At 49.5% G+C, this 26,529-nt stretch overlaps 1 protein-coding gene across 1 annotated transcript in view; it reads right to left on the minus strand.

The window, feature by feature from the left end:
• Positions 1-19,846, minus strand: part of TMEM201 (transmembrane protein 201) — a 46,675-nt gene extending 26,829 nt beyond the window's left edge. The window contains exons 1-4 of the mRNA XM_065421401.1: positions 19,734-19,846; positions 7,838-7,958; positions 5,564-5,758; positions 212-388 (exon numbers count right to left, since the gene is read on the minus strand). Coding sequence (XP_065277473.1) covers positions 212-388; positions 5,564-5,758; positions 7,838-7,958; positions 19,734-19,846 — 606 coding nt within the window. The remainder of the gene's footprint in view (positions 1-211; positions 389-5,563; positions 5,759-7,837; positions 7,959-19,733) is intronic.
• Between the last annotated feature and the right edge of the window lie 6,683 nt (positions 19,847-26,529).

The following is a 26,529-nucleotide window of genomic DNA, read 5'->3' on the forward strand; positions in this document are numbered from 1 at the left end:
CATCAAATTCGGCCCAAGACCAGAGGTTAGCCCCGTGCCCAACTTAAGCCAAATGTGATCCCATCATCCCACTCAACTCAAAAGCTGAACCCATCAGAGCTACCCGAGCAGACACACTCATTTCCAGTCCCACTCCTGGGGCTGATGCCGACGTGCCTGGTTCACTGCACTGCTCTCCTCGCCACTCACCCTGCCACCCGCGGCCACGTACCTGCATATAGGGCTTGTCGGTCTCCCGGCGTTTGAAGTGGTGGCTCAGCAGCAGCGCCCGGAGCTGCCGGTTCTGGTGCTTGATGTAATATTCCACAGCGGCCTGGCACGGGCGGCACAGCTTGTAGGTCTGCTCCAAGTGGTGCTTATATACCTCGATCTCCTCGTCATATTTACCCTTGTGAGAGAACAGGGAAGCAGATCAGAGGCACCGAACCCCAGCGGTCAACAGAGGGCACCGTCGCTCTTCCACCGATGCACAGATCCCGATCTCCATACTATTGAGCATCTGGGTACCAGCCCGGAATTCTAAGTCAGCTGGGATCAAGCCACCCAGCTAGCACGTGGGAAATGCCTCTCAGCCCCACACAGCCGGGGAGAGACAGACAGTGCTGGTAGAGCAGAACCAAGCCACAGCAGCCTTTGGTGGTTTATGGGATATGGAATGCCATCAGCCATGCCCTTGCTGATTTTATCAGCTAAGGCCCATAGCTAGGGGGAGAGGTGTCCCATATCTGTAAGCAGGGGCCCCAGCTGGTACCTGCCCACAGCGATTTCCACTCAGCCCAGGCAAGCCAGCCAGACAAGCTGCTTCCCCTTCTGGTCTAGGTTCAGCAGCAACCACCGGCGCAACCCCCCAGCTCAGATCAGCGCCATAAATCATCATCAATGGTTGTCAAAACAACCTGTGCGAAGGGCGCATTTATCACGGTCACTGGAGCGGAGACGTCGCTCATCATGGCAGGTCCCAGGGCTCTTTCAACACCATCTCCACTGCCGGGCCGTTCTGGGCTCCCTGCCCCAGCCGTGGCATCGGAAGGTCAGTTTCTCCCAAACTTGGCTCCTGTTTCACCAGAGGGGAGCCAGGATGGGCCAGCCCCTCCCCTGCCCACATGCTTTATTGAGTCTTGCAGGCTGGGCTCCTCTCTCAACCCTACAGCTCAGCAGCAGCTCGGGTAGCAGGGCACCGTGGGAGAAATCTTACCCTGCCCCAAGAACAAACAGGGGCCTCCATTCCCCTGGGCTGTCTACCAGCCCCATTCCTTTTACCCTGTGCGGCTCAGAATTCCTGCTTCACCGTTATGATGAAACACAGGTGGCCCTGAACACCGCAAGATCAGGGCCCCCAACACCACAGCCCAAGAGCCTCAGAACCGCAGCTCCAGCACTCAGGGGGAGCATCACACGGATGTTCTGCTGGCTTGGGTCTGAGCAGCCAAAGGGACAGCTCCCGAGCTTTCGATAGCACCCAGCATGGGGACCACTGCCCATAGGGCCCCAGGAGCAACAGCGCCTCGGAAAACAGAACAGACCCAGGCTGTTCTGATTGAACTCCAGCAGGAAAACATGCCCACCCCAGCCTGTCCCTTCCTCTCATCACCCCCCTGATCTGTCCCCACTCCCAGCACGGAGCTGCAGAGAGATCTCGAGGATGGGAGGGTGCGACTTTGCATGGAGGCTGCTGAGCACTCCCTCTACTGGGAGGAAAAATCCAGGCACGAGGGTCACCTCTGTATGCAGGTCTTTTTTGGGAGGGCTGGGGGAGGAACGGGGTCAAAGGCAAAGTGACTTGCTCGATGTCAAACAGCAAGTCAGACCAGGGTTCTCGATGGCCCTGGGATTTGTCCAGGGGAGATGGGCACCTTTGTCCCAACAGTTGCAAGACACTGGGAAAGAAGCCACAAGTTGTATAGGAGAGTCGGTTTTGGGGCTTGCTACTCCTCTTACTGTGGCCCACAGCAATGGGGTGTGTGGTGAATATGAAGGGCCGAACTGGAGGTGACAATGCTATTATTACTTTGTATCCTGTTCGCACTTCACTACGTTCACAAGCGAGCCACAGTCCAGGGACAGGGCAGCTCTCAGCTCCAAAATGCTCCCAAAAGTTCTGTCTCATTAACGTCTTCAGCAAAGATGGGAAACATTCCAGATTCCTCCCTACCCCTATTTGATGGCTTTGTCCCCAGGCACAGCTGCCCGAGCACTTGAAACCCAGGTGCACCATGCGCCCTACAGACTTTACTGCAAATGGCCCATGGCCAGGATGAGGCTGCATGGAAGGTTTAATGCTCCTTGTTCGCACAGCCATGAGGCTGCCAACTGCTGCAGTTTACTGTTCAGTCGGGTCAGAGCAGGTGTTTATTACTGTGCCGGACACAGGCAGCTTTATCCGGGGGTAAGGGAGGAAAGGTGCATCTCCCTGGCTGTCTTGCTGGAGCGCTGTGCCAAGGGCTCCCTCTGCTGGCACATAGCTAGAATTACATAGGGTGACCAGATGTCCTGATTTTATAGGGACAGTCCCGATTTTTGGGTCTTTTTCTCACATAGGCACCTGTTACCCCCCACCTCCTGTCCCGATTTTTGACACTTGCTATCTGGTCAGCCTAGAATTATATAAGATGAGAGTGCTCTGCAGGCGTGGGAACCCAAGGGACGGGGCTGGAATTTGGCAGCCACCTTCGGACCCTGCCTCTCTTCTCTAAGCTGGAGAGGAACAGTGTTCTGGAAGAGAGTCATCGCACAGGCATGAACTGTGGGAGGTCTTGAGGATTTGAGCATCAGGCTAGAGGGCACAAGAGAGAGTTCTGCAGCTCACAATGTTACTACATTGACAAAGCTCTTGGGAGGGCCAAGTGACCAGGCATCTCTACAGAAGGCAGCACCGTCCAGAAGGGCAGCCAGGAAACCCACATTCTCTCCCTGCCTCTGCCACTAACATGCTACTCGGCCTCAGGCAAGTCACTTCACCTCTCTGTCTAAAAGACAGGTGAGAACGATCCCTCCATGGCCTTTGTAAAGCAATTTGTAATGGCCGGATGAAAAACGCCATGGAACTGCCACGCATCATCGCCATGGGCCACAACCATCTGGACTGAGATGCTTTGGGCTCCCACCAAGAGACACTCTGAGGAGCTGCTCAGCTGCAGCGGGCTCATCACATTACCGCACAGCCCCTCTTTGCAGGGAAGAGACACGGCTTGCACAGGAATAAAGACTGAGCCAGCAGTTTATATGCTGACCCCACATGTCTAGCCAGTGTGGAACCAGCAAATTGTCAGGCAGAGGTGAATCAACCACAGAGGAAGCGAAAACTGCTGTTTCAGGAGCAAGTGGACAGAATCAGCATGAGACAGAGACACAAGAGAAACCCAAACACCATGAAACTGCCAGAAGGCATCCTCATTAATCACAATCCATGGGTTCAAATCTGCTCCCCGGGAGACATCCTGATTAAGCAGGCTCCAATTACATGGAATAGATTGGATAAGAAAAAGCCTGCAGAGTAAAACTAACCCACTAGATCCTGGGGTTGCAACCCAGGGGCCCGGAACTTCTCTGCTGTAATAAGGGGGCTCATGGCATGGAACAGGATGAGGCCTACTGCCCTAAATACTTTGCAGGAACAGAGTTAAAATAAGAAGTTGTGGGGGAGAAGCCCACACCAAAGCGGACCACCCCCCCGCACTCCATTGGGTAGACAGCACTGATGTCAATCAGCAGCAGAGCTTCCTAGAGCTGCAGCCTCATTGTCCCACACAGGCACAAAGATGAACCTACTACTCCCAGGAGAAATGTCAGCTGGACTGCATTGTTCTTTTTAACCTCAGTAGCAGGATCAGATCAGAGCAGCTCAGCTGAGGCCCTGTAGAAAAGGACAGTGCGCTTGAGAACTACCACGGTGTTGTTCTGCCCACCACATCCCACAAATTTAAGCAGGGCGAGGTCCGGCCAGTATCTAGATGGGAAACCTCCCAAGGAAATCCAGCCTATTGGCAAGAAGTTACGTTGGCTGTTCCATAGGTGGCGCTCTTCCCTCCGTGACTGACATAGTGCTGTTTGGCAGGTTAGCGATCCCACAACCACCTTTGCAAGGTTAGGGGAAGGTGGCTCCAGTTTCCTGGCCATATTCTAACTCCGCTAATTCAATTCTTCCCGTTTACAATCCCCCTCGCCAATTCCAATCAGAATGGAGAGTCTTCTTCACTCCCCCTCCTGAACGGTTTGCACAATGTCGCTCTGCAGCCCTGGATGCAGCATTTCACCCTCCAGCTGAGCGGAGAATCCCTCTCCCCCCATTACCAACCTCCTGGGGCCTGCTGTCATTTGTAAAGCCTTACACAAAAGGCTACTCGTGCAAAGTATTAAAGGGAGGGAGTTCAAAGAGCTGCAGAAATCATTGGAAGGATTCACTCAAGGAAAGATTAAAAGAAGAATACAAAAACCATTTGGCTAAGTGATAGCTAAGGGTGAGGGGAGAGACATAACCAGCCCAGTAACATGTGCCGAGAAGGGAGAGGAACTGACCTAACGAACGGGGGTATAATCTATAGGTAATGGGCTAAAATTCAGAGACTCTGGCTGAAGATTGGGGGGAAAAGAAAGAACACTCCCCCCTCTCCCACCTGTGTAAACAATTAGATCTATTAGGCCTCAGCCCATTCCATATTGCTAATTGGGTCAGCGGGGTTCTGGTCCGGGAAAGGTTTAGAAGCATTGTTCCAGGCTGTGGCACAGTTTCCATAGGGAAGTGATAGAAGTATCCTGGTTTGCCTCATTTCAAACCAAACAGGACAATACTCTACGAAACAGACAACAGGGAAACCACGCTGTATTTGCAGAGGGACCCAACAGTCTGGACTCTGAATAATAAGGGAGGTGAAGATATAAAGTGGGGCTGAGTTTAACATCGGGGAAATTCCTCCCCAAGACAGACTCCGAGGGCTGCACTACCTCAGGGACCTCTTGCTCAGAGTTCATCCAGGATTCTGCCATCAGCTCGGAGCACTCTGTTTTCTTAAGGCCCTGGACAAAAAGCTCTTTGTGTAGGTGGGACAGAGTAATTCCCTGTCTGCATCATCGTGCAGTTGCCATGGCCTCCCAGATAACTGGGGCAGGCACTTCACACCCAGGCAGGCGGGCTGCGCTCAGAGTTAGAATGAGCAGGGGATGAGCTACCTGCAGGGAAGGGAGGAGACAAGAAACAGCCCTGCTGTCTGGAAGATGCAATCCATGGAGGAATCCAGGGCAGGGACAGCAGGAGGGCAACTTGGAGGCTGCTCCAGTGGAATTGCTGAATGCCCTGCTCAGGGATCAAATTAACAGATTTGCCCTCCAGCTCCGAAGCACACATCACTCTCTGGAGACACAGGAGGGGGCTGTGTGGGCAGACAGAAAGGGTCTTGGTAGTTCAATCGTCTTACAATTACCCAGAGCTTATCGACACGGTAGATCAGGATCAAAGGCTGTTGTTCCTCCAATGAAATAGAATGGGAACATAAGATGCCTTCATGGGTAGACCTGTGGATGTTATCTTTACCCTAACAGGATAGAGTCTGTCCAAGCCAGCACCTACCTCCTCCCTGGGTGCGAAGGACGCCAGCTGCTTGATCTTCATGGTCTGGTGGTTGTTGCATTTCTTGCACAGCAAGATCTGGCTGCTCACCCACTGCTGTGGCTTGGTGGGGTCGCAAAAGGTGGTGGCGCCTGACACGACATGGTTTAGGTGCTCCATGTACTGGGCAGGAATGGGCTTGTTGTAGTCGCCGTTCTGCCAAGCAGCAAAGAAAAGCATGAGCTTGTGAGTCCACCCTCTGCAGGAGTTCCACTGTCAGTGCCCTGCCCCATACGACGAGGAGGAAATAAAACCAGAGTAAGATCCATTGCTCTTCCCCCTGTTCTGTACGCCACTCCCAGCTGTTTTACAGGCCGTGCTGCAGGGATTCGTGCATGCTCCTGGGCCATGGATAGTCTAGTGTACACACCACTCAGGGGTGCAAAATCAGCACCGTACCCCACATTTCACTAACCTGCCCAGGAGCCGCAGCAGGGGACAGAAGGGCCCTATCAAAAATGTCCATAAGCAGCTAAAGGTTACCGAGCGCCCACGCCCTCACAAAAATCGCTCTGCAAATGCCACTGCATATCCTGTGACAAACATATTAGCCCAGCACCTCTCAACCCTCCAGTCTACAGCAGCCCAGCATCCACCGACCCTCAGCTGGCAAATAACGAGGTTCAATCCAGAAGACGAGTCTCCGGGCTTGTCTACACTATGTGCTGGATCGGCAGGCAGTGATCAATCCAGAGGGGGTCGATTTATCGGATCTAGTATAGATGCGATAAATCGACTGCTGAGCGCTCTCCTGTCGACTCTGGTATTCCACCAGAATGAGAAGCGCAAGCGAAGTCGACGGGAGAACGTCAGCTGTCAACTTACCGCAGTGAAGACACCGTGATAAGTAGATCTAAGTACGTCGACTTCAGCTATGCTATTCACGTAGCTGAAGTTGCGTATCTTAAATCAACCCCACGCGGTAGTGTAGACAAGCCCTCCCACGGCACAGAGAACAGCATTAGGCTATAACCCAGGATGCAGATGTGCAGGCCACAGACTAACATCTGGGCAGGGTTTCTACCAAAATTTTAGGGCCAGTCAACCTATAACAAAGTGTGCACACCTCAGAAGTGGGAGAGGTTTGGAAGGAGAAGAAGATGCAGCAGAGATGGCTTCTTTCGCCATATGTTTGATGAGCTAATTGTAGGGGAATGGCTTTAAGGGAAGGGAGTATATGGAAGGGCAGGAAGGGAGTCAAAGTGCCTCAAGGTCAGACTTTAAGGAAATCCTGGCTGGGGACACAAAGCCAGGGGAAAGATGGTAGTGTGGGACTGGAGATCAGGAGACTGGGGTTCTATTCCTGGCTTTGTCAAAGCCCCAGCGTGTGACCTTGAGCAAACCCTTTGTGCCTCAGTTTCCCCACCTGAAAACTGGGCACAACGCTACCGACAGAGTGGAGGGTGGGGTTTAATCTCTCTCTGTAAAGAGAGACTCATTGAGAGCCTTGGCTAGAAGGCCCTGCAGTTAAGGCTACGATAAGGCCATTTTCTGTTGCTTATTACACCGGGTATGTCTACCCAGCAGCAGGGAGGTGTAATCCCCAGCGCAGGTAGGCATATGCGCTAGCTCAGGTCGAGCGAGTGCCTAAAAACACCAGCATGGCCATGGCATCACAGGCAGTGGCTTGGGCTAGCGGGCCAAGTTCAATCCTACCCAACCCCCTGGGTACACACCTGAGAAGCAGCAGCCACGCTGCTAGCGCGTATGTGTCTACCAGCACCGGGACTTATACCTCCCCGCTCCTGGGTAGACATACCCTCCTGCAAACTCCCACCATTCGGACTGAAGTTTCCCAAGCTGGGTGCCTACCCCTGGCTGAATTTACTTATTTTTAACAAAACAGCTAGAAAGATTCAGCCATTTCGGAGAACAAGGTTAGGGGGGGAAAAAACATCATTTTATCCATGTCAAAAAATTCCTACAGCTGTTTTATTGAGAAAAATCTAGTGCCTCGATGCGTTGGAGCAAGGGTTTGAAATTTAACGGGGTCTCCCTTTCGCTGTGCCCATGAAATTCACTCATACTTGACCAAATTATAAACTGTTGAAAAATCTCAGTTTACACATGCACAGTAGAGACTTGTTAGTGTATGGCAGCTAAATTCTCTGCAGATTTCATCTGCACTGAGCATGCTCCGTCATAAGGGACTGAGCAGGGATTTCCCTGCAATTGCTGCTCCCACAGGGCACAGCCCCTCCCAGCAGCCTTCTGGCCAGGCAGCCCCTATGGTACCTCTTGGAAGCCATTGTATTGTTCACAGTAGGGACAGTCCCAGCAGTTGCGATTCCCGTACGGCACCACCGTGTCCTGGTTACAGAACCAGCAGTTCACAGTCATGTGTGTGGGCTTCTTCCTGTTAGAGACAGAAACAGAAGGGTGTCAAACTGAGCTGGGCCGGCGAGCTAGAAGGAAACAGGGCAGCAGCCTCTGGGAAAGTACAGCCGTTTTATTGAGAAAAATCGAGTGCCTCGATGCTTTGGAGCAAGGGAATCCCGCTCTGCTAGTTCTGCACCCCCAGAACTGCCTCTCATGTGCCATCCCCAGTGTGGCTAGCATCAACGCAACTGGAGGGTGCACGACAGTACCTGCCTCGGCTACAGAGTCCTGGCACACGTTCGCGTCTGTGCTCCAGTTTCCACGGGAAAGGGAAGCCTAGGTGATATTGGAAGCGGCCGTGACCATCACATTCTATCAGGCCACATGTGGGGACATCAGAAATATGATAAGACTGGCTGATAATCACTGTGTGCCCAAACTGCTCAGCACACCTTAAAGGGACACGGGTAGATCACATTTGGCCCCAAGTTCAGCCATTGTAAACGGAAGCTTTTTACACAGCACTAGGCAAACGGATGGGCAAGGAGGACTGAAGGATTAATAGGTCTTTTCTAATGTCAGAGAAGGCAATTTTTGCTCAAAAGCCAACTATTTACCAGACCTCTGTATTGACAATCCAAACCCACTACACTGGGCTAGTGCATGAGAATCAGTGAGACTAAACAGAACAAAACTGACTAGTCTACTGTCATCATGCAAGCAAAGAGCTGCAGCAAGGAATTCATCGTCATAAACAGGGAACAGCTAATTAGACTGTCAGGCAAGGTGCTAGATTGGCAGCCCTGGAGAGTAAAATCATCCACCCACAAGACAGATCTAAAGCACTGGGCGGGGGGCCTTCCCCCTCACAATGCTCCTTTGTCAACATCTCCTTTAGAGACAAGAGGGGAGTTAATTCCCTGTGCCCTATTCAACTTGTGGTCTCTCTGCCAATAAAAATGCAGTAGTAAGATTTCTGAGATATGGATTCCTGCCCACTGGGAACTACTAGACTGTCACGTAAGCCACCGATTGTCAGAGGGAAACAACTTCCAATCCCCATCTTTCTGTGCCTAGGTTTGAACCATCAACCTCAAGAGGACAGGTTCTGCAACCCCAATCCCTTGAGCCTTCCAGTCCCCCTATTTTAAAACAATCTTGATAAAATAGGAATCTCAACAAGTTTAGTCTCCTTCATGGTGCAGCCTGACTGGAGAAGACCACGACAAAGGCTTTGCTTAAAGTCTCCACGTTTGGACCTGTAGGATCTCTCGGGTAAAACTTGCTGATTTGGTCTTCAACCAGGAACCGAGCCAAGGAACAAGTTTCACTGTAGTTCAAAGAACAGAGTTAATCTGTTTGGGTTTATTAAAGCCAGCCAACCAGGTCTGGGAGCGAAGGGACAGCTGTTCAAGCCAACAGCCAATCAGTGACCGCATACAACAGCTGTCTAGAGCGACAGGGCCAGCTGCTACCCAATCAAGAATAGCAGTCTCTAGTTATGCCACGCAACGGCAGTGTCACCAATGGACAGCGCCTTGGGAAGAGCTCCCCATGGCGCACCGCAGTAAACACTTGTGTGACAGGTGAGTGGCTGCTACACGTTGACCCTGTGGGATAAAATAAGACTCCAAAGACAGGCGATCTGTACCCAGGGAGGCAGACGGATGGAATTCTCCTTTGACGCTGTGACGTTGTGCAGTCTATATGGTTTTATAAAAACTTGATAATAAGTCAATATAATGTAACTGGGATAGTTTTAGAGAAAATACGGTAATAAGTGAATGTAACGTAACTGGGATATGCTTCATGCAAAAGGTCTCTTGTAAGGTATCATTACAAAGCTTATAATCTACTGAGTATGATCATCTGATTTGTATAAATGTACCACTCTTGTATCTAAAACTAGAAATATAAAATGTAACTCTGAGGGCCTATTGTAATTATGTAAAGTGTGGGCCATTAATGATGGTTTGGAATCTTGATGACTCCCGTTAACAGGACCATTATCCGCAGATGACTGTGTTTACCTGTGAGTCTCCCTGTATATGTGTGTGCTGGCAAGTGAGTAATGAAGTCTTGCAGTGACATGTGATCATGTCACCTGAACTGGAATCCATCTTTAACCTGGTGCTTTTCCAGTGAGGGGGGGTGGAAACCCAGAGGGACAAAGGGTTCCCGCCTTATGCAAAAGATATATAAAGGGGTGGAACAGAACAGAGGGAGAGAGGAGCCATCATGAAGAATCCCCTAGCTACCACCTGAGCTGCAACAAGAGCTGTACCAGGGGAAAGAATTGTGCCCAGGCCTGGAAGGTGTCCAGTCTGAGAAAAAACTTACTGAAGCATCTCTGAGGGTGAGATTATCTGTATTTAGTTTGATTAGACATAGATTTGCGCATTTTATTTTATTTTGCTTGGTGACTTACTTTGTTCTGTCTGTTACTACTTGGAACCACTTAAATCCTACTGTCTGTATTTAATAAAATCACTTTTTATTTAGTAATTTACTCAGAGTATGTATTAATACCTGGGGGAGCAAACAACTGTGCATATCTCTCTATCAGTGTTATAGAGGGCGAACAATTTATGAGTTTGCCCTGCATAAGCTTTATGCAGGGTAAAACGGATTTATTTGGGTTTAGACCCCATTGGGAGTTGGGCATCTGAGTGCTAAAGACAAGCACACTACTGTGTGTGAGCTGTTTTCAGGTAAACTTGCAGCTTTGGGACAAGTGATTCAGACCCTGGGTCGGTGTTGCAGCAGATTGGAGTGTCTGGCTCAGCAAGACAGGGTGCTGGAGTCCTGAGCTGGCAGGGAAAACAGGAGCAGAAGTAGTCTTGGTACATTGGGTGGCAGCTCCCAGGGGGGTTTCTGTGATCCAACCCGTCACAGACGCTTGTCCAATACGTCCGCAGCAGCAGGGCACGCAAGCACATCACGGGTTTGGAACTCAGAAAAAAACACAGGAGCTCCAGCTGCTATGAGAAACTTCCCGTCCTTCTGCTGTGTGGAATCTGCTCTCGGCCTCCAATCTCTGTCCTTTTCTGTATTTTATCAATAGGACTTCTGTCCTGGTGCCCGGTGGGTACTCAAATCTGCTTTGAGTTACACAGATGCCTGGCTCTGCCTATAAATATTATCTGGGTGCTTATATCTCACTCAGCACCACTGCGTCTGTGCAGCTACAGCTAGCCAAGCATGCAGGACAGGCGCTTGAATGATTAAACTCAAGAAACATTCACTGGCCATTGGGACTACAAAACAAGGTAAAGTACCTATCTGCCCTGCCCTTCTTCTGGGAGGTGGGCAAGATGGTTGGGCCAGATACTCAACTCAAAGAAATGGGTAGGGGCTTGGTCTGCTGCTAAATGCCAATCTGACAGCCCCAGCAGGGACTGCCAATCTTCCTTCTCCCCTTTGATTGACCACCTCAGATGGCTACTCTATAAACAAATACGGAAAGCTGCAATTAAAATAAATCAATCCAATGGCTGAGTGACAGCAACAGACTAGGGGATGGAAGATTCAGAAAAACAGCTCCAAGGAAGAGCCAATGGAAAGGGGATACAGGAGGGTCTGAGATTAACTGACCTGTGTAGAAAAGCCTTATAGAGCATTCAGGGCAGCCAATGGACTTGCTTAAGGAGGATATTCTTGAGCCAAAAAGGCCCTGCCCCCAGCCCAGGTTCAACAGACCCTCAGACAGAGAGTAAACCCCAACTAACCACATTTAGGGGAAGCATGTTCTGTAGCCCCCTCCGATCCTTTCGAGTGAAATCCACTGAACAAACAGTGTGACCCTGAGTGACAATAGCCTTTTTGCAGGCATGTGGATCACTAAGTCTCAAGGAGTTGGTTGGGGTTGGGGGGAGGAGGGTGGTATACAGGGTTCTCCTACCCACCGTGTTTACATACCCTGCACTCACTTCAGCTCTCTTGTGCAGCAGAAATGCCACTGGAAGCAAGTAGAGGGGAAAAGGCTTCTCGCTGATCTGCACATGCCCAATGCCACTCTCTGCAACACAACCTCATTGCAAGACACAGATGCCTTAGGGCCCCCAGGAAAAGCTGCCTTAAAGATGAAGCTGAAAATCTGCCCAAGCTCCGCTCGCAGCCACCGTCCACAGTCACTCAGCTGGCCACAAAGGCCCATTTGAACTACAGCTGTTGGTGGAACAGGAGCAGAAATGCCCATCTGCAGGCATCTCATTCACACAAGCCCTCAGGACAGAGGCAGAAGCCAACACACGCAGAGCATTGGCACTCGTTCATCAGTGGACTGTGGCCAGCTCTGCTGGGACCCACATGACAGCTCCCTTTAAGTCCTGGATTATCCAGCAGCCCTTGATGAGGGATCATACCGACAACTGCAACCTCGAAAGCCAGCACATAACATGCTTATAAATCCTCCCCGTGCCCTAGCGTGGGGGTCTATGCCGAGAAATCAGAGCCGAGAAAGATTCTCTGAGGATACTAACTAGGTACAGATGGCAGGGCTGGGGGCTTTCCTTTCCCCTGTCCCTTTTCCCACGTTTGCGCCCCTTTCAGCCTCCAGTCCAGTGACTCCTGTCCGTCTTTTTCCCCCCACTTCTCCCTCAGTGCCTCCAAGACTGCTTTCCCTACTCCTGCCTAAGAGACCTGGCCAGGGATCAGTCACAGCAAGGAGCTCTCTGCTGGCCATCCTGGGCTCGTGTGGTAGGGACATGAGTACATCCCCTAATGCAAGACACTCCTATTTGAGACAGGAGACTTGGCTGGACCATATATAAAGGGGTCAGCTTCAGCTCTTGAGTTTCTCCCACTATGCCCAACAGTGCTACTTCTGTCTACCAGTGAAGTTCAAGGTGGCGTGAAAATCATACTGCTGAGATAAAGGGCTGGGCTACACTGGGTGGGGTGGGGGATCGATCCAAGATACGCAACTTCAGCTACGCGAATAGCGTAGCTGAAGTCGAAGTATCTTGGATCAAATTACCTGGGGTCCACACGGCGTGGGATCGATGGCCGCGCTCCCCCGTCGACTGCGCTACCGCCGCTCGCTCTGGTGGAGTTCCGGAGTCGACGGTGAGCACGTTTGGGGATCGATATATCACGTCTTAACGAGACGCGATATATCGATCCCGGATAAATCGATTGCTACCTGCCGATACGACGGGTAGTGAAGACGTACCCAAAAATGCTGCCCTACACCAGACTACCCATCCCCATAGTGGGCTCTATGGCAGGCAATAGAGTGGGTTGGGGAGGAGAAGAAAGAAAGGAGAGAGAAACAAACACATATTGAAACCAACAGTCTATTGGTTAGCAGGTGTGAATGGGACAGTCCTGGAGATTTTGAGCCAGAGAAAGATGGTCGTCTTCACTGGTGAGCGTTCTGGATCAGACACACAGCAATGTTAACCCCAAGCGTTCCAAAAATCATGGGTACTCTTTCTCTTCTGGTTTCTGAGTCCGTAAGGTACACTCTGGTCACATTTTCAAGCTTTTCTTTGCGATCACGAGGGCTGGCTTTTTTAAAGATGAAAACGGATTCTCAGGTAATCACCAACTTCCAGGAACTGGAATATTAAGAAATACACCAAATATCTCAGCCTATGTGCAATGTGCCTCAGGTGGCACATGATCAGGATTCATCACTACATTTGGTCTGCTGGTTGGATCATTAGCTTCCCCAGCCCAGGCCGGGTACTGACAGGGAGTGAGACAAGAACGCCCATGCCCACCACACCAAATACCATGAAACTCATACTAAAATTGCAAGAGCTGGCTACCCTGGAGATAGTAAACAGTCATACTTGCTGCCTAAGTTATAACTAAGTGGTCTCAGCCCAGCTCCCAGGTGCGCACCTCTCAAAAACACCAGCACAACTGGCACCAACTGGTTCCCTTCACGGCAATTTCAGCAGAGCAGGCAACAAGTAAGTGGGCATGAGACTTTGATCCCTAGCGGGTGGTCTCCTTACCACAACATTAAAACATTCGTGAGCAAGCTTGCCTAGCTGCTGTTGTGCTGTACCTGCTTTGTGGTTAAGATGAGGTCGTTGGTCCCCAGGGCTGAGAACGGAGCATGAATATCACACACACAAACACGGTGATTTTTCACTAGGGAAAAAAAGGCATATTCTGAACTCCAGTGGAAATCCTAGAGAAGACAAGGCAGTCTGTAGTCTTCTTATGAATTAGCAGGTCCAATTAAAGACTATGAGGGAGCCTAGGGTTTACCTGGACCTGCTAACTTGTGTGAAAACTACGCACTGTCTTGTCTTCCCTAGGATTTTAGCTCATGTTGGTTAACGCTAGTTAAGAGCGAATCTTTTCCCCCATCAAGACCACATGGGGAAAATCTTCAGAGGTTAAGAGACCCATAGGCAAGAGAGGCCCTTCCCTCCATCGCCCCTGAGATTTATTTTTATGTTGTAAATATTTTAATGCCCAACGTGCTCAATTCAAGACAGGCACTGAAAGAACACGGTTAAAATGGCGTGGGGGGAGAGGAGGGGAGAGATGCCCTTCCTTTAGATTAGGTGGCCAATCCAAGTAAGCCCGGGCTACCGGCATTCACCTTTCAGCAGCCAAGCAGACCACCATACAGGAGTTTGAGGTCCATGTGAGGCACACTGCAGCCTACATCTGGCTCCTCCAGACAGGTGTGCTAGAGAGCACGCTCCCGAGCCCTTTAAGGATGATCTAGTACTGGATGCCACAGGCACAAAACAGGGGTGGACTCTATTGGGCCTGCCTCTGAGAAACTAGGAGAAAAGGAGTGCTTTCATCCCATCCAAAGGTTTGCTGGTACCAGAGACTACACAGGAGAACTAGACTAATCCGTACAAGAGCACTTGCTACTGTGGGAAGAGCATGGAAGTTCCAATTCCCACAAACCTGCTTCTGTTTCTCACCTCCAGATTTTGCATCCTTAACAGGGCGGGGGAAGGGCCACAAAGGGTTAAATATCAACCCTTCCTTCACACAAAGGATCAGGATTTCTCCAGCTCCTCCTGCTTATTCGGGATAAGAAGCAATAATCCCCCTTGTGTGGCCCTGTAATCTGTTGCCATGGAAATGGGTTAAAAAAAATCAGAAGATCCCAACCTCATGGAGGGGACTATGGTCTGTAGTGAGAGCGTGTGGGTGGGATATTACCCATCTAGTTGCAGGGCAGGAATGAGGGATGAAAGCATGGGTACGGAGAGATTTCCCTAGGCTGGACTCCAAGGGAACTGTTCCAAGGTTCTAGCATGACACAAGGTTGGATCAAGTTTTAAAACGTATTATTTAACAAATGTAGTGTGTGTGTGTGTTTTAAATCTTCTTTAGAGGCAGCCACACACCCCTCTGATCAGAGGGTCAATGCTGCGTCTTAAATCAGTGTTCTCAATCCCCCAGACTACACCAGTCTCCCCGAGTACCCCCTCTACATCAACCCCTCCTACCCCCAGCGAGAATTGAAATTGCTTGAAAAACTGTCCTTCATCAATGGAAACTTGACCAGAAACTGATGTCTACACTGCAGCTAGGAACCTGTTTCCTGCTGCAGGCAGAGCAAGTATAGACATGTGACCTGAGTGTAACCTAGGTCTGCAGACATTATGGTGCTAACTACCCCATTCATCTCACTGGGATGGGGTCACTCAGAAACCCAGGCTGCCCTGCGGGGGGGGGGGGGGGGGGGGGGGGCATTAGCAGCAGGGGTTTCAGAGTTAACAGCCCATTAATTTGTATGGGACAATTCACACTTCTTCCAGGTATTGTTCCAGGCCCCCAGCCCGGTAGAGAATTCTGCAGAGAGGAGTTGCTGCCACCCCATCATCCCTTTGCGGGGGTGCTGTTAGTAAGTACATGAGACTGGGAAGCGCTGGTGGAATAGTTTTTTACAGTACTTCATCCCGGCAGTGCTCAGCACAGCTATGTTACCCCCAAACAGTTATGAAGACCAATCCCTGAGAATGTTTTCAGAACATGGATAATTTCTCTGTACAGAAGAGGCTCAACAAAAAGCTACGATTCTCTGGATTCCACAAACACATTCCATCTGAGCCACTTAAGCAAAGCAAAGTCATTCCACTGCCTCAAGGGGCACTTTGGCTAAATCAGCACCAAGAACGGTCATGGAAGCATGGCTTATTTCTTGGAAGATAGCTGCAGGCCATCAGTTTCTTATCTAACCTTGTGGCACCTTAGAGACTAACAAATTTATTAGAGCATAAGCTTTCGTGGGCTACAACCCACTTCTTCGGTGCCACAAGTACTCCTGTTCTTTTTTTTTTTTTGCGGATACAGACTAACACGGCTGCTACTCTGAAACTTATCTAACCTTAATATCAAATGGAAACGTCAGGTCCTGTACATAGGGGAAACGCTGATTGTGGTCCTATTTGTTCATTTATATAAAGCCTACGTGTTTTAGGATAAACCTGAACTATTCTGTTGTAGGTGCCTTATTTCCATTTGAAACTTCAAACTGTAAATGAACCTTACACTGGTCATGGGGCCGTCTCCTACTCCAATGAAGCACTTTATGGGTGACAGGACGGCCCAAGCTTGCTCTGTTACACAAAAAGCACATCTCAAACACTGGTTTCAAGTTATGCTAGTTCTAAACTTTTCAAATTCAACTCAGCTCCCTGTGTGCAATACAAATCCTGACTCCTCCCCAGATACACGAGGCTATAAAAAACAACGCAAGGAATGAGCCTGAAAAAGGGGAAAAGATAACAAATAGAAGCTTATACAAGGTTTTAAAGCTTCCTTAGGCCAGTACAACTCCATTGGATTCAGCAGGAATCACCAAAAATAACCAAAGCCTAAATAGCAACATTAACCCCTGCTTACCTTTCTAAGTTGCTATATTGCACCACTATATGGCATGAGTGTACCATCTTGGCATTGCTTTCCCTAGTGGGATACTGTTACATTGCACTTATACACACACCCCGCCCCCTGCAAGTCAACCAAACAAAAGTCAGCAAAACAAGCAAGTATCTCTCGCCTCCCCCATTATAATGCACTGTTCATCTGCTTTTAAAAAATAATAATAATAATATTGGAGCGGAAAGAAAATCTCAAAGCCTGAGGCCAAGTCTACACTACAAACTTACTTCGGTATAAGTAGGTCACTCAGGGGGGGTGAAAAATCCACACCCCTGAGCAACACACTGACTTAACACACCCAGTGCAGATAGTGCTATGACATGGGAGAGTTTCTCCAATTGACATAGCTACTGCCTCTCACAGAGGTGGATTAACTATGCCAACGGGAGCTCTCCCGTCAGCATAGTAGTGTCTTCACTAAGGCCAGGTCTACACTACCACTCACTTCGGTATAATTTATACTCCTGGGGGAATTCTGCACCAATGCGCAATGCAGAATTTGTGCAGAATTAATGTTCTGTGTAGAATTTTATTTTATCCCGCAGAATAGGTGCTGTAGAGCTGCTGGACCCTCCCAGTGTACATACCCCTCCAGCATGCCCCAAATACCCTCTACAGCACTCCCCAACTGTACCCTCCCTTCCAACTGCCCCTACCCCTGCCATTATCCTCTATTTAGGAACTTGAAATATGGCAACGCTAGGGGGTGGGGCTAAAAAATGAGAATCAACTAAGAGATCGGAGGGGCAGAGTTTTTCCCCCCCAAGCTGTGCCCAGCTGGCATGCGTGACACACCCAGAGTGAGGCACTCAACAAAAGCATAGGGGTTTCTTTAATTCTCTACTCATGGGGAAATCTTTTGTTGTTGTCTGTATTGTTACAGACATACTTGCTGACAGGTAGTTTGAAATAAATCATCAAAATAATTGAAACTGGAGTGATTATATTGTGTTATTTTGACAAATAAAACATGGAGAATGTTGAAATATTGTGTGCAGAATTTTTTTGGCACAGAATTCCACCAGGAGTAAATTACATTGCTCAGGGATGCAAATAAGCCACCCTCTGGAGCAACATAAATTACACCCACCTAAGCACCGGTGTGGACAGTACTATGTCAGCAGGAGAGCTTCTCCAGCCGACATATTAAATCCACCTCCATGAGTGGTGGTAGCTATGGCAACGGGAGAACTCTCTCCCATCAGCATAGAGCATCTTCACCAGATGCATTGCAGCGGAGCAGCTGTATCGGTCCAGGTGCACAGATGTAGCACTTCTAGTATAGATTAGGCCTTAAGCACTGTGCAGCTGCAGCTTTTAAGTGTAGAGCTGCCATGAGACTTGGGTAAATAACTTATTGTAATATAGTTAACAAAAAATGCCAGCCATCAAAATATCTACTGAAGGACGGGAAGACACTTTAGATTTTATGAATTTACGTATCTCCTAGAATAGCCAAGTGCTTGGTGTTCAGTTATGGAACACAAAGACAGGAAATAGCTTTGGGGATGGGAAAAAAATGTATCCGGCTAGCCCCCTACAAATAACTGCTCCCATACAGCTCAAATTTTTGCCCATTTTGGAATTTTGTTTCCTAGACAGATACTGAAATTATGGAAGAAATTAACAGACAGAAATGCCATTGTCAGTTACACTCTTACCCATTCTACATATTTTACCATACACGATTTTACCATAACACCCAAAATTCCCAGGAGCAACTGAGGCACCATTGTGCTTGGCACTGAACAATCACATAAAGACACAGTGTTTGCCACAAAGCGCTTATAACTAGACTTGCCAGAATTTTATTTTTTCAAAATAATTTTGAAAAACACCAATTTTTAAGCATTTTTTCAACTTTTATCAATTTAAATTTTTACAGTTGTGGAAAATGAATGGGGGGGGTCAGACACTAATTATGTAACGGCAAGAGACATAATTACTTTTGGAATTTCAAAACTTTATAACTGTTAAAACACAAGTTGTCAACATCGTATCAAAATATACAAAGCAAGGAGCCTTAAATCAAACTAAGAAGTGATGAAGCAGCATTTTTCTTAGCAGTAAGTGCTGATAATCCAGGGAAATATTTTTTTCCCCACGGTTTACGGTGAAACTGACCTTTATAGCCATTTGATGATAAAAATTTAACCCTTCCAAGCCTCCTTAGAACCTAAATCCCTAGGGGATCAGGCAGGGCCATGGCACCCAAACAGCACAGCTCCGACGGTTTATGGACTGCCTGCTCTAGGTCCCGCCTATTCCTCGTGAGCTTGAGCATCCATTATCCGCCCTTCCTACTCCACCCGTGCTCTGTGCCAAAGCTCTCAGAGGCCGGGGTCTTTTCTTCATGGTGCCTAACCCCTCTTTTGCTGCCTGTGCTTCAGTGACAAGCTCGGGGGAGAGCTACGTCTCCTCCCTTGTTTCGCAGAGGGCTCCGGGCTTCCTACCCCTTTATTCTCTCTCCTTCAGCTAGCCCTGCTCCACCCCCCTATGGAGTCACCCACATGGCAAACACAGTCCCCTCCACGTGTCGTCCCCCCTCCTGCCCGGCTCCTACAGCCCGGTCACCCGGCAGCGGCAATGCCACACAGAACCCCGCGAGCGCCATCCGCCGCGGCGGCAGCAGCGCCCGGGATCCAAGTCTCCGCTTCCCCCCGCTAGGGGATTCCCCTTCGACCGCAGCCAGCGTGCGTCCCCGAGGCAGGGCACCCCGTCTCCCGCGGCAGCAGCAGGACCCAGGCACCCATCGCCGCCTCCGTACAAAGGGAACCCGCATGGGGGAAAGTGAGGAAGCAGGGAACGCCCCGCTCCCCATCGGAGCGCGCCTCCTCCCGGCAGCGCGTCTACTGGAGGAGCCCAGTGGCAACGGGCCGGCTCGGTTCCGGTTCCCGCGCCCCGAGCGCATGCGGCAGAAGAAGAGGCCGCCCCTTACCTCCGCGCGATCTTGTAGAGCAGCAGCCCGGCGGCAGCGCAGACGGTGACCCCCAGCCCCCCGGCCAGGCCGGCGACCGGGCAGCCGGCCAGCAGCGCGCCGACGGCCTCCATTACCGGAGCGGCCCGTGGAACGCTCGGGAGCGGCCCGTGGAACGCTGGCCCGCCCGCTCCGAACGCGGAGTAGCCGCGCGTAGAACGCGCCCGGCCCTCCACGCGCTCCCTCGCCAGCCAATCCTCCGCCTGTGACCTTCGCCGCCGCGCTTTGTAAGCGCCGCCGGCCGCCCCTCCACACCGCAGCGCACCCGCCGCTCCGCCAATCAGCGCCGGGCAGAGGGGGCGGGTGGGGATCTCGGAGGCTTGGCGGAGGGGGAAGCATGAAAGTGACTCATGCTTCGGAGGAGGCCCCCCGGCTCCTGCGTCTGCAGCGGCTGGCCGGGCTGGAACGCGGAGGAGGGCGTAGGAGTGGAGGATGCAGCGTGAAAGGCCAATGTCGTGCCAGGAGGGGCTGTGAATCGGGGGGAGAAGGCGGCGTGTGTGTGATTCAAGCGCGCAGCGGCTGGCATGGCAGGAGGAAGAGGAGGGTAGCGGTCAGAGAGCAGCACGGATTGGGGTCATTCCACGCACGGGGAGGGTACAGTGGGAGAGGCGGGTTGTGAAATGTTAAGATCGTGCGGAGCAAGGGAGGCGGCGAAGAACGTTGTGTTACTTACAGGGACGGCCAGCGTGACAACCCCTCTCAAAGTCAAACCAGTTTCCCTACCTGGGTTGCAGATGTTAGGTGAGTGAAAGTCCGAGAATGCTGAAGATCCAGACTGCGGCTTGCATGAGCTAATTCTGTGCATTGCCCTCAGCTTGGACTGAAGAGTGACCCTGTTTCCTTTCCTTATGGGAAATTTTACATCTTGGCTACTAGCCTGGGGCTTGTAAACAGTGGAAAGGCCCAGAGGTGCAGCCCCCTCCGGTTTTCAGACGGGCAAGGTAAATCTTCAGTAAGTTTCTGGTCTTGGAGAGAAAAATGACATGAAAGCATGCTAGTTTTGCTTGACAAATGCAGGTTAGTTATAGGTCTCCCCTACAGCAGCTGAGCACTGACTTTCAGAGCCCATGGCTGGAGCCAGTAATTTTATTGAAGAGTAACTGGGGCAAGGCCCTGTCACTCCTGCTTCTCCTCAACTCCATATATACCTCAGAGACCTTTTTCCTGGTCAAGCGCCAGGTGCAGTGTATTTACAATATTAGTTTCCACTACCCATATACTCTATACTGTGCCATGACTCCAACAGTCCTGGAGAACCTTCAGCTCCTGGGGCAAGCAAGGAAAAGCGCTTTCTTTCCTTCTTGTGCCTTTTGTACCATCTGCCTAATTAGCCTCTGTTCTCCTCAGCCCATCAGTTTGGCACAGCTCTTCTTAATGAGGTCTGCTCTGGAGTAATGAATTAGAGCTGCTGTACCCAGCAGTCTGTCACACACCTCTTCCCCCCACCACCACCACTCTCCATCCCTTACCGGAGGTGCCTCCCTGTGGAGTCTCTCTATCCCTCGGGTGATCATCTGGGTCACCCTTGTGGAGTCTGGTCAGTCTCCACCCACAGAAATCACACTTCAGGGGAGGAGGATACCCCCACAGCTCAGGCTCAGCCCACAAGTCTTCGCACCGTGGGTACTTGGGGGAATTGCTCACAAGATTCTCTCCCTTTGTATCTGGCAGTGGCTCAAGGTTACTCCCTTTATCCCCCTGATCAGTCAGGGCCTCGGGTTCTCCTAACCCTCAAAACTATGCCTGGGTTTTTTCTCCTTGGGGCTGTGTGGCAGGTGACTTCATAGGTCCCCCAACCTTTACTAAGGAGTTTGGGCTATTTCCCCTGTACCTCCTTCCTCAATTCCTATCCCCGCAACCTCAGTTTCCCAAAGGGCTCTCCTTTCCTTCTGATTTAGGCTTTATTGTCTAGAGGCTTCTATGGCTTCTCCTTCGGGCTCATTCTCTTTTCTCTCCCCTCTGGCTTCCTTTTCCCCATCCTGGGATTCCCTATACCGCCTTGATTCCCTATTGGGAAGGGGTTCCAGTCAGTGCCCAATACAACCGGATAGGGCAGCCTGTCCACTACCTCGACCTGTTTCCAACAAAACCTCCCACGAAACTCAAGGGGCACCTAGGCCACAGGGCAGCACCTCTTATCCTCATGGACTCACTATATTCATAGTTGCTCCTAGAACAGGGGTTCTCAAACTGGGGGGCGGGACTGCTCAGGGGGTTGTGAGGTTATTACATGGGGGGTCATGAGCTGTCAGCCTCCACCCCAAACCCCGCTTCACCTGCAGCATTTATAATGGTGTTAAATAGATTTTTTAAAAAGTGTTTTTAATTGATATGGGGGGGGCATATTCAGAGGCTTACTATGTGAAAGGGGTCACCAGTACAAAAGTTTGAGAACCACTGTCCTAGAATCATCCAGCGAGACTTCACCAGGTCCCTCCAGACCAGAGAGCAAGCTGAGGCTGTATCCACAAGGCCCCTCCTGAGTTTCCTCCCCACCATAACTGAAGTGTAGACAGTTTGTCCATTGCTTCTCTCTAGTTCCGGCCCAGCTACAAAACTCACCAAACCACAGTCCATGTACAGGCAATCCCTTTGTGTGTCCCCGTCACCTGTCTCTCTTCCATTCCTACTGAGGGTCTCTGGTCTGCCTCCCATGCTCCAGACCCCTATACGGTTGTCCTCCTTTCCTAGGAAAGTCCACCTCTGTGCATTCCTCAGTTAATATCACGGCAGAATCCATCAAACCTGGTAGATGCTTCCTGACCCACACTCGTATGTTCTCAGGAAGGCCCTGAAGGAACTCTTCTAGCACCAGAGCTCCCATTATTTCCCCCACAGTTTGGGTGTATGGTCTCAGCCAGCAGATGACCCAGTCAGTCTGCCTTTGGGTGAATGCCCAGGACCATAAACCCCCAGCCCGCCTTGCAGATCAAAACTTTCGGTGGCACTTTTCAGTGGACAGCCCGACCTGCTCCAAGATGGCTGCCCTCACTGCCTTGTAATTCCTGGCCTGAGCCTCATTCAGAGCCATATAGGCCACTTGGGCTTCCCCCACAGATAGGGGAACCTGGGCCCTGAGGCTGACTCCCTATTCCAACCTGCATCCATAGCTACCCTCTCAAAAGTGCCTTGAATGCATCAGGATCATCAGCAGGGCCCATCTTACATAGGCCCTAGGCCCTGTGTCTGGTTACCATCCCCCATCATAGGACTCACCACTTTCTGTAGGAGCTGCTGCTACATGTTGGCTTGTTCTCTTATGAAATCCTGCAAGCTTTTCTGCTGTGAGGCCTGCCTCTCCATGTGATAGGATTGTTGGAAACTTCGCAGGGTCTTCTCAGTTTCTTCTTGCTGTTTTACCAGCAATTGCAAGGTCTCCTCCATCATCCAGGCCACCAAACCTTCCTGCTGGCTAAGATCCCAGACAAGCCCCCATGTGTGGCAGGGCCCTCTCTCTCCCCTGCCTTGCTCAAGTTCACACACCGTTCAGAGACCTTTTTCAGGTAACACACCCACAGTGCAGTTTATTTACAATATTCGTCTGCACCACCTCTATATCCTCCCTCCAGTCCTATGGAGCCCTCAGCTCCAAAGGTGAGCAGGGAAGAACAGTCTCTCCCATTCCACTTTCTTCCTGTGCCTTTTGTACCATCTATCTAATGGCCTGATTAGTCTCTCAATCCTCACCCCGTTCAGTTAGGCACAGCTCCTCTTAATGAGGTCTGCTCGGGAGTCAGTGATTAGAGCAGCAGTGACCAGAGTGCTGGCTCAGATACTATTTCCCAGCACCCCTCTGGCTCCCTGCTTTTGACCTTGTGACCCTGTTTCATCATCCGTTGTCCCCTGCCTTTACTTGAACCCTGGATTTAGTGCTTCCTCCTCTCGGGCTGGGGGAGGGGCCTTCTGATACAGGCAGGCTTGTTTCCTTCCCCCTCCCTTCTCCCCAAACTCAATAGGTGCTATTGCCCAGGACTCTGTCACAGTACCTCAGCCCAGTTTACGGCTGTGAAAGGCAAGTGGCACCTGGGCTGCTGCTTCTGGCTGGCTGTAAGTGGGGCAGCTCTTTGGCTGAGCAAATGTTGTGCCTTTGGCTATAAAGAGGGTCAGTTCAATAGAGAGGTGCAGCCTAGGATAGACAAGAGGGGCTGCTTTTAAGAAACGGGCACTAGTTTTATGTTTCTCAACTTCTGGACACCCATATTTGGCCTAATTTTCCAGAGATGCTAAGTACCCACAGTTCCCACTGACATCAAATGAAATTCCAGGTGTGAGCAATTTTGAAAACCAAAGACCAAGCTGTTTCAAAAACTGGGCACCCAGAACCAATGGACAATCAAAAAATTTGGCTGAGACACCCGTATTCTAATCGTAGCTCTGACACACTCCCTCCTTCTGGCATTGGTCAAGTCGCTTATAATTTCTGCCTCCTTTTTCTTCAACTGTACAAGAGATAGATTCCTGCTTCATAATTATGAAGCAAGGCTGCTTCCATGTGAGTACTAATGTTTTCACCCCTCAGCTCATAGAGAGCCGAGAAGCGATATGAAGCAGGACCACAAAGACAGATGGGGATAAGGCAGAACATAAAAGAAAAGGGGAATAGAGAATGGAGTGAATAAAGACTAAAAATCTTCAAAGTTGGAGGAAATCCACTACTTTTCAGAGGAGGAAAAAGAAATGACAAATGAAGACTGACCACTTCCTCTAGGCACTACCGTAATATATAACCACTCATGCCAACAGCCTTGTGAGGAGCTATGATCCATCCTCTCACCTGTAGCTGGACCCCCAGATCCCAACAGTCCCTATCAGTTCCATCAGAGCTACCACAAAAATTAGACTTACAGGAACTGGCATCCTGAACCCCCGTACAGCTTGTTTTAACCATTCTCCTACAATGGGTGAAATCCTGGCCTCACTGTTGTCAATGGGAGTTTTGCCACTGACTTCAGTGGGGCCAGGATATTACCCAGTATTTGCAACATGGTGCTAGGAAGCAAGAACCTGGAAGTGAAACACAAGTGACATGGACTAGTATATTTTCGTTGCCAAAACAGAATGAATTTTTAAAAATTAAGACTGCATCAATTGTGAAAAAAACATAGTAAACATCTCCGCAAAAAAAGGAATCCCCTGCCTTTTTAGGGTATTTTAACATGGCTGTCCCTTGAACTATTTCCAGTCCTTCCCTCCGATAATGGAGTTAGACTTACAGAAGCAGACCTCAGTGAGAGACTACTCACAAAGCGGGACGTTAAATGTGTATAAATCTTTACAGGATTAGGGCCTTAGACTTTTATTGAACTTTTTGGATTTTAGTGTAAAGAGGAGGGAATAATTTAAACTTGAATTGATCTTCCAACAGCTGTCAATATAGTATGTTCAATCCCCATCAAATTATTTGCCAGGGTCATTAGTAAAAAAAAAACAAAAACCCAAAACACCTTATTGAACAGGCTTAGATATTTTAAAAAACCCTTTTTGTAATCTCAAGTTTTGAGCCTTTCAAGCAAACCACTAATTTCCCTTTTTCTAAAAGGGAGGCACCAGCAGCCCAGACACTTGACTAATGCTGTAAAAGTGAGCCAATGTACATGAAAAACCGGAACAGTTTAAGGAAGCAGATCTCAGATTCAAGTTTTGAAGGAATAAGCAGCAAAAATCTTTTGGTTTCCGAACTGACAGTTTTGATTCCCACAAAGGTTTTAAAGAGAGACAAGAAGCAAAACTATTGTAAGAGTCCTTTCACAATTTCTAGTTTATTCAACTCTTTCAATTTGTTTTATTTTAAATTCAAACAAATGTTACATTCTCTCCTTTCCAATGAGCCTCTGCAGGATTTAATAAATTCTTCTATAGTTACATTGGGTGTCATCTGTAGGGTACATATGCTTCACTTTCCTCCTACCTCTGCAATTGTCCTCAATGGGGGCTTAATTGTTAGCATCCAGACTGGCATTTTGTTACAGACACAGAGTGGGTCAGTAATCACATTTCTAACCATCATGCTTATTCTCATTAGCTTTTTACAAGCAGACAGGATTCTAGAGCCCTAGCCTCACTCATGGGCTTTTTCCTAACAATTTGTAACACGCTCCCAAGTCTGAGTTTGCTTCTTGGTGAAGTTAGAGAAGTAAACACTGGTATATGCCCAAGAATTCAACACCTGCTGAAGTCACGAGCAGCTCAGTTGTTCAGTTCAGCTGTAGAAAAGACAGAAGATGATCTGTCTTGCACTGCAGCATTTGTCTCAGCTGTCAAAGCAAATTACACTAATGGGTACAAGAACATAGTGGCCAGTCCAAAAGGCAAAACCAAATGTAACCCTTTAAGTCCCCCCCAAATTATCCAGAAACACCCAGCAATTATACCTGGACAGTGATATCTAGGCCACTGGGTGCTACAACAATATAAATGACTGCTTAAGTATAAGCACATTTCAATAGCCCCGTGAAAGGATTAAAGCTAATGCACGATGTGTAATTTAAAATTGAGAGGCAGAAGCTAGGTCATTGACTAGTGGTGAAAGATGACCAAAGTGGTGGGGGAGGAACCATTCAATCTGGTCTCTTTGGAGCACATGAGATTACTAAACCTACATGAAGTGGGGTGAGAACAGTCCAATAGGTTGTACTGGAGTAGGAGATCTGTATCTCTCCATTTTTAACTTTATAAATTATTTCCTTAAGTCTCTTTACATAGCTTTATAGGGTTTTTTACTTAGCCCAGTGAGGTAGCAAGGGTTATCAGGAGGTAA

Source organism: Emys orbicularis, chromosome 22 (assembly GCF_028017835.1).
Source record: "Emys orbicularis isolate rEmyOrb1 chromosome 22, rEmyOrb1.hap1, whole genome shotgun sequence".
Taxonomy (NCBI): domain Eukaryota; kingdom Metazoa; phylum Chordata; order Testudines; family Emydidae; genus Emys; species Emys orbicularis.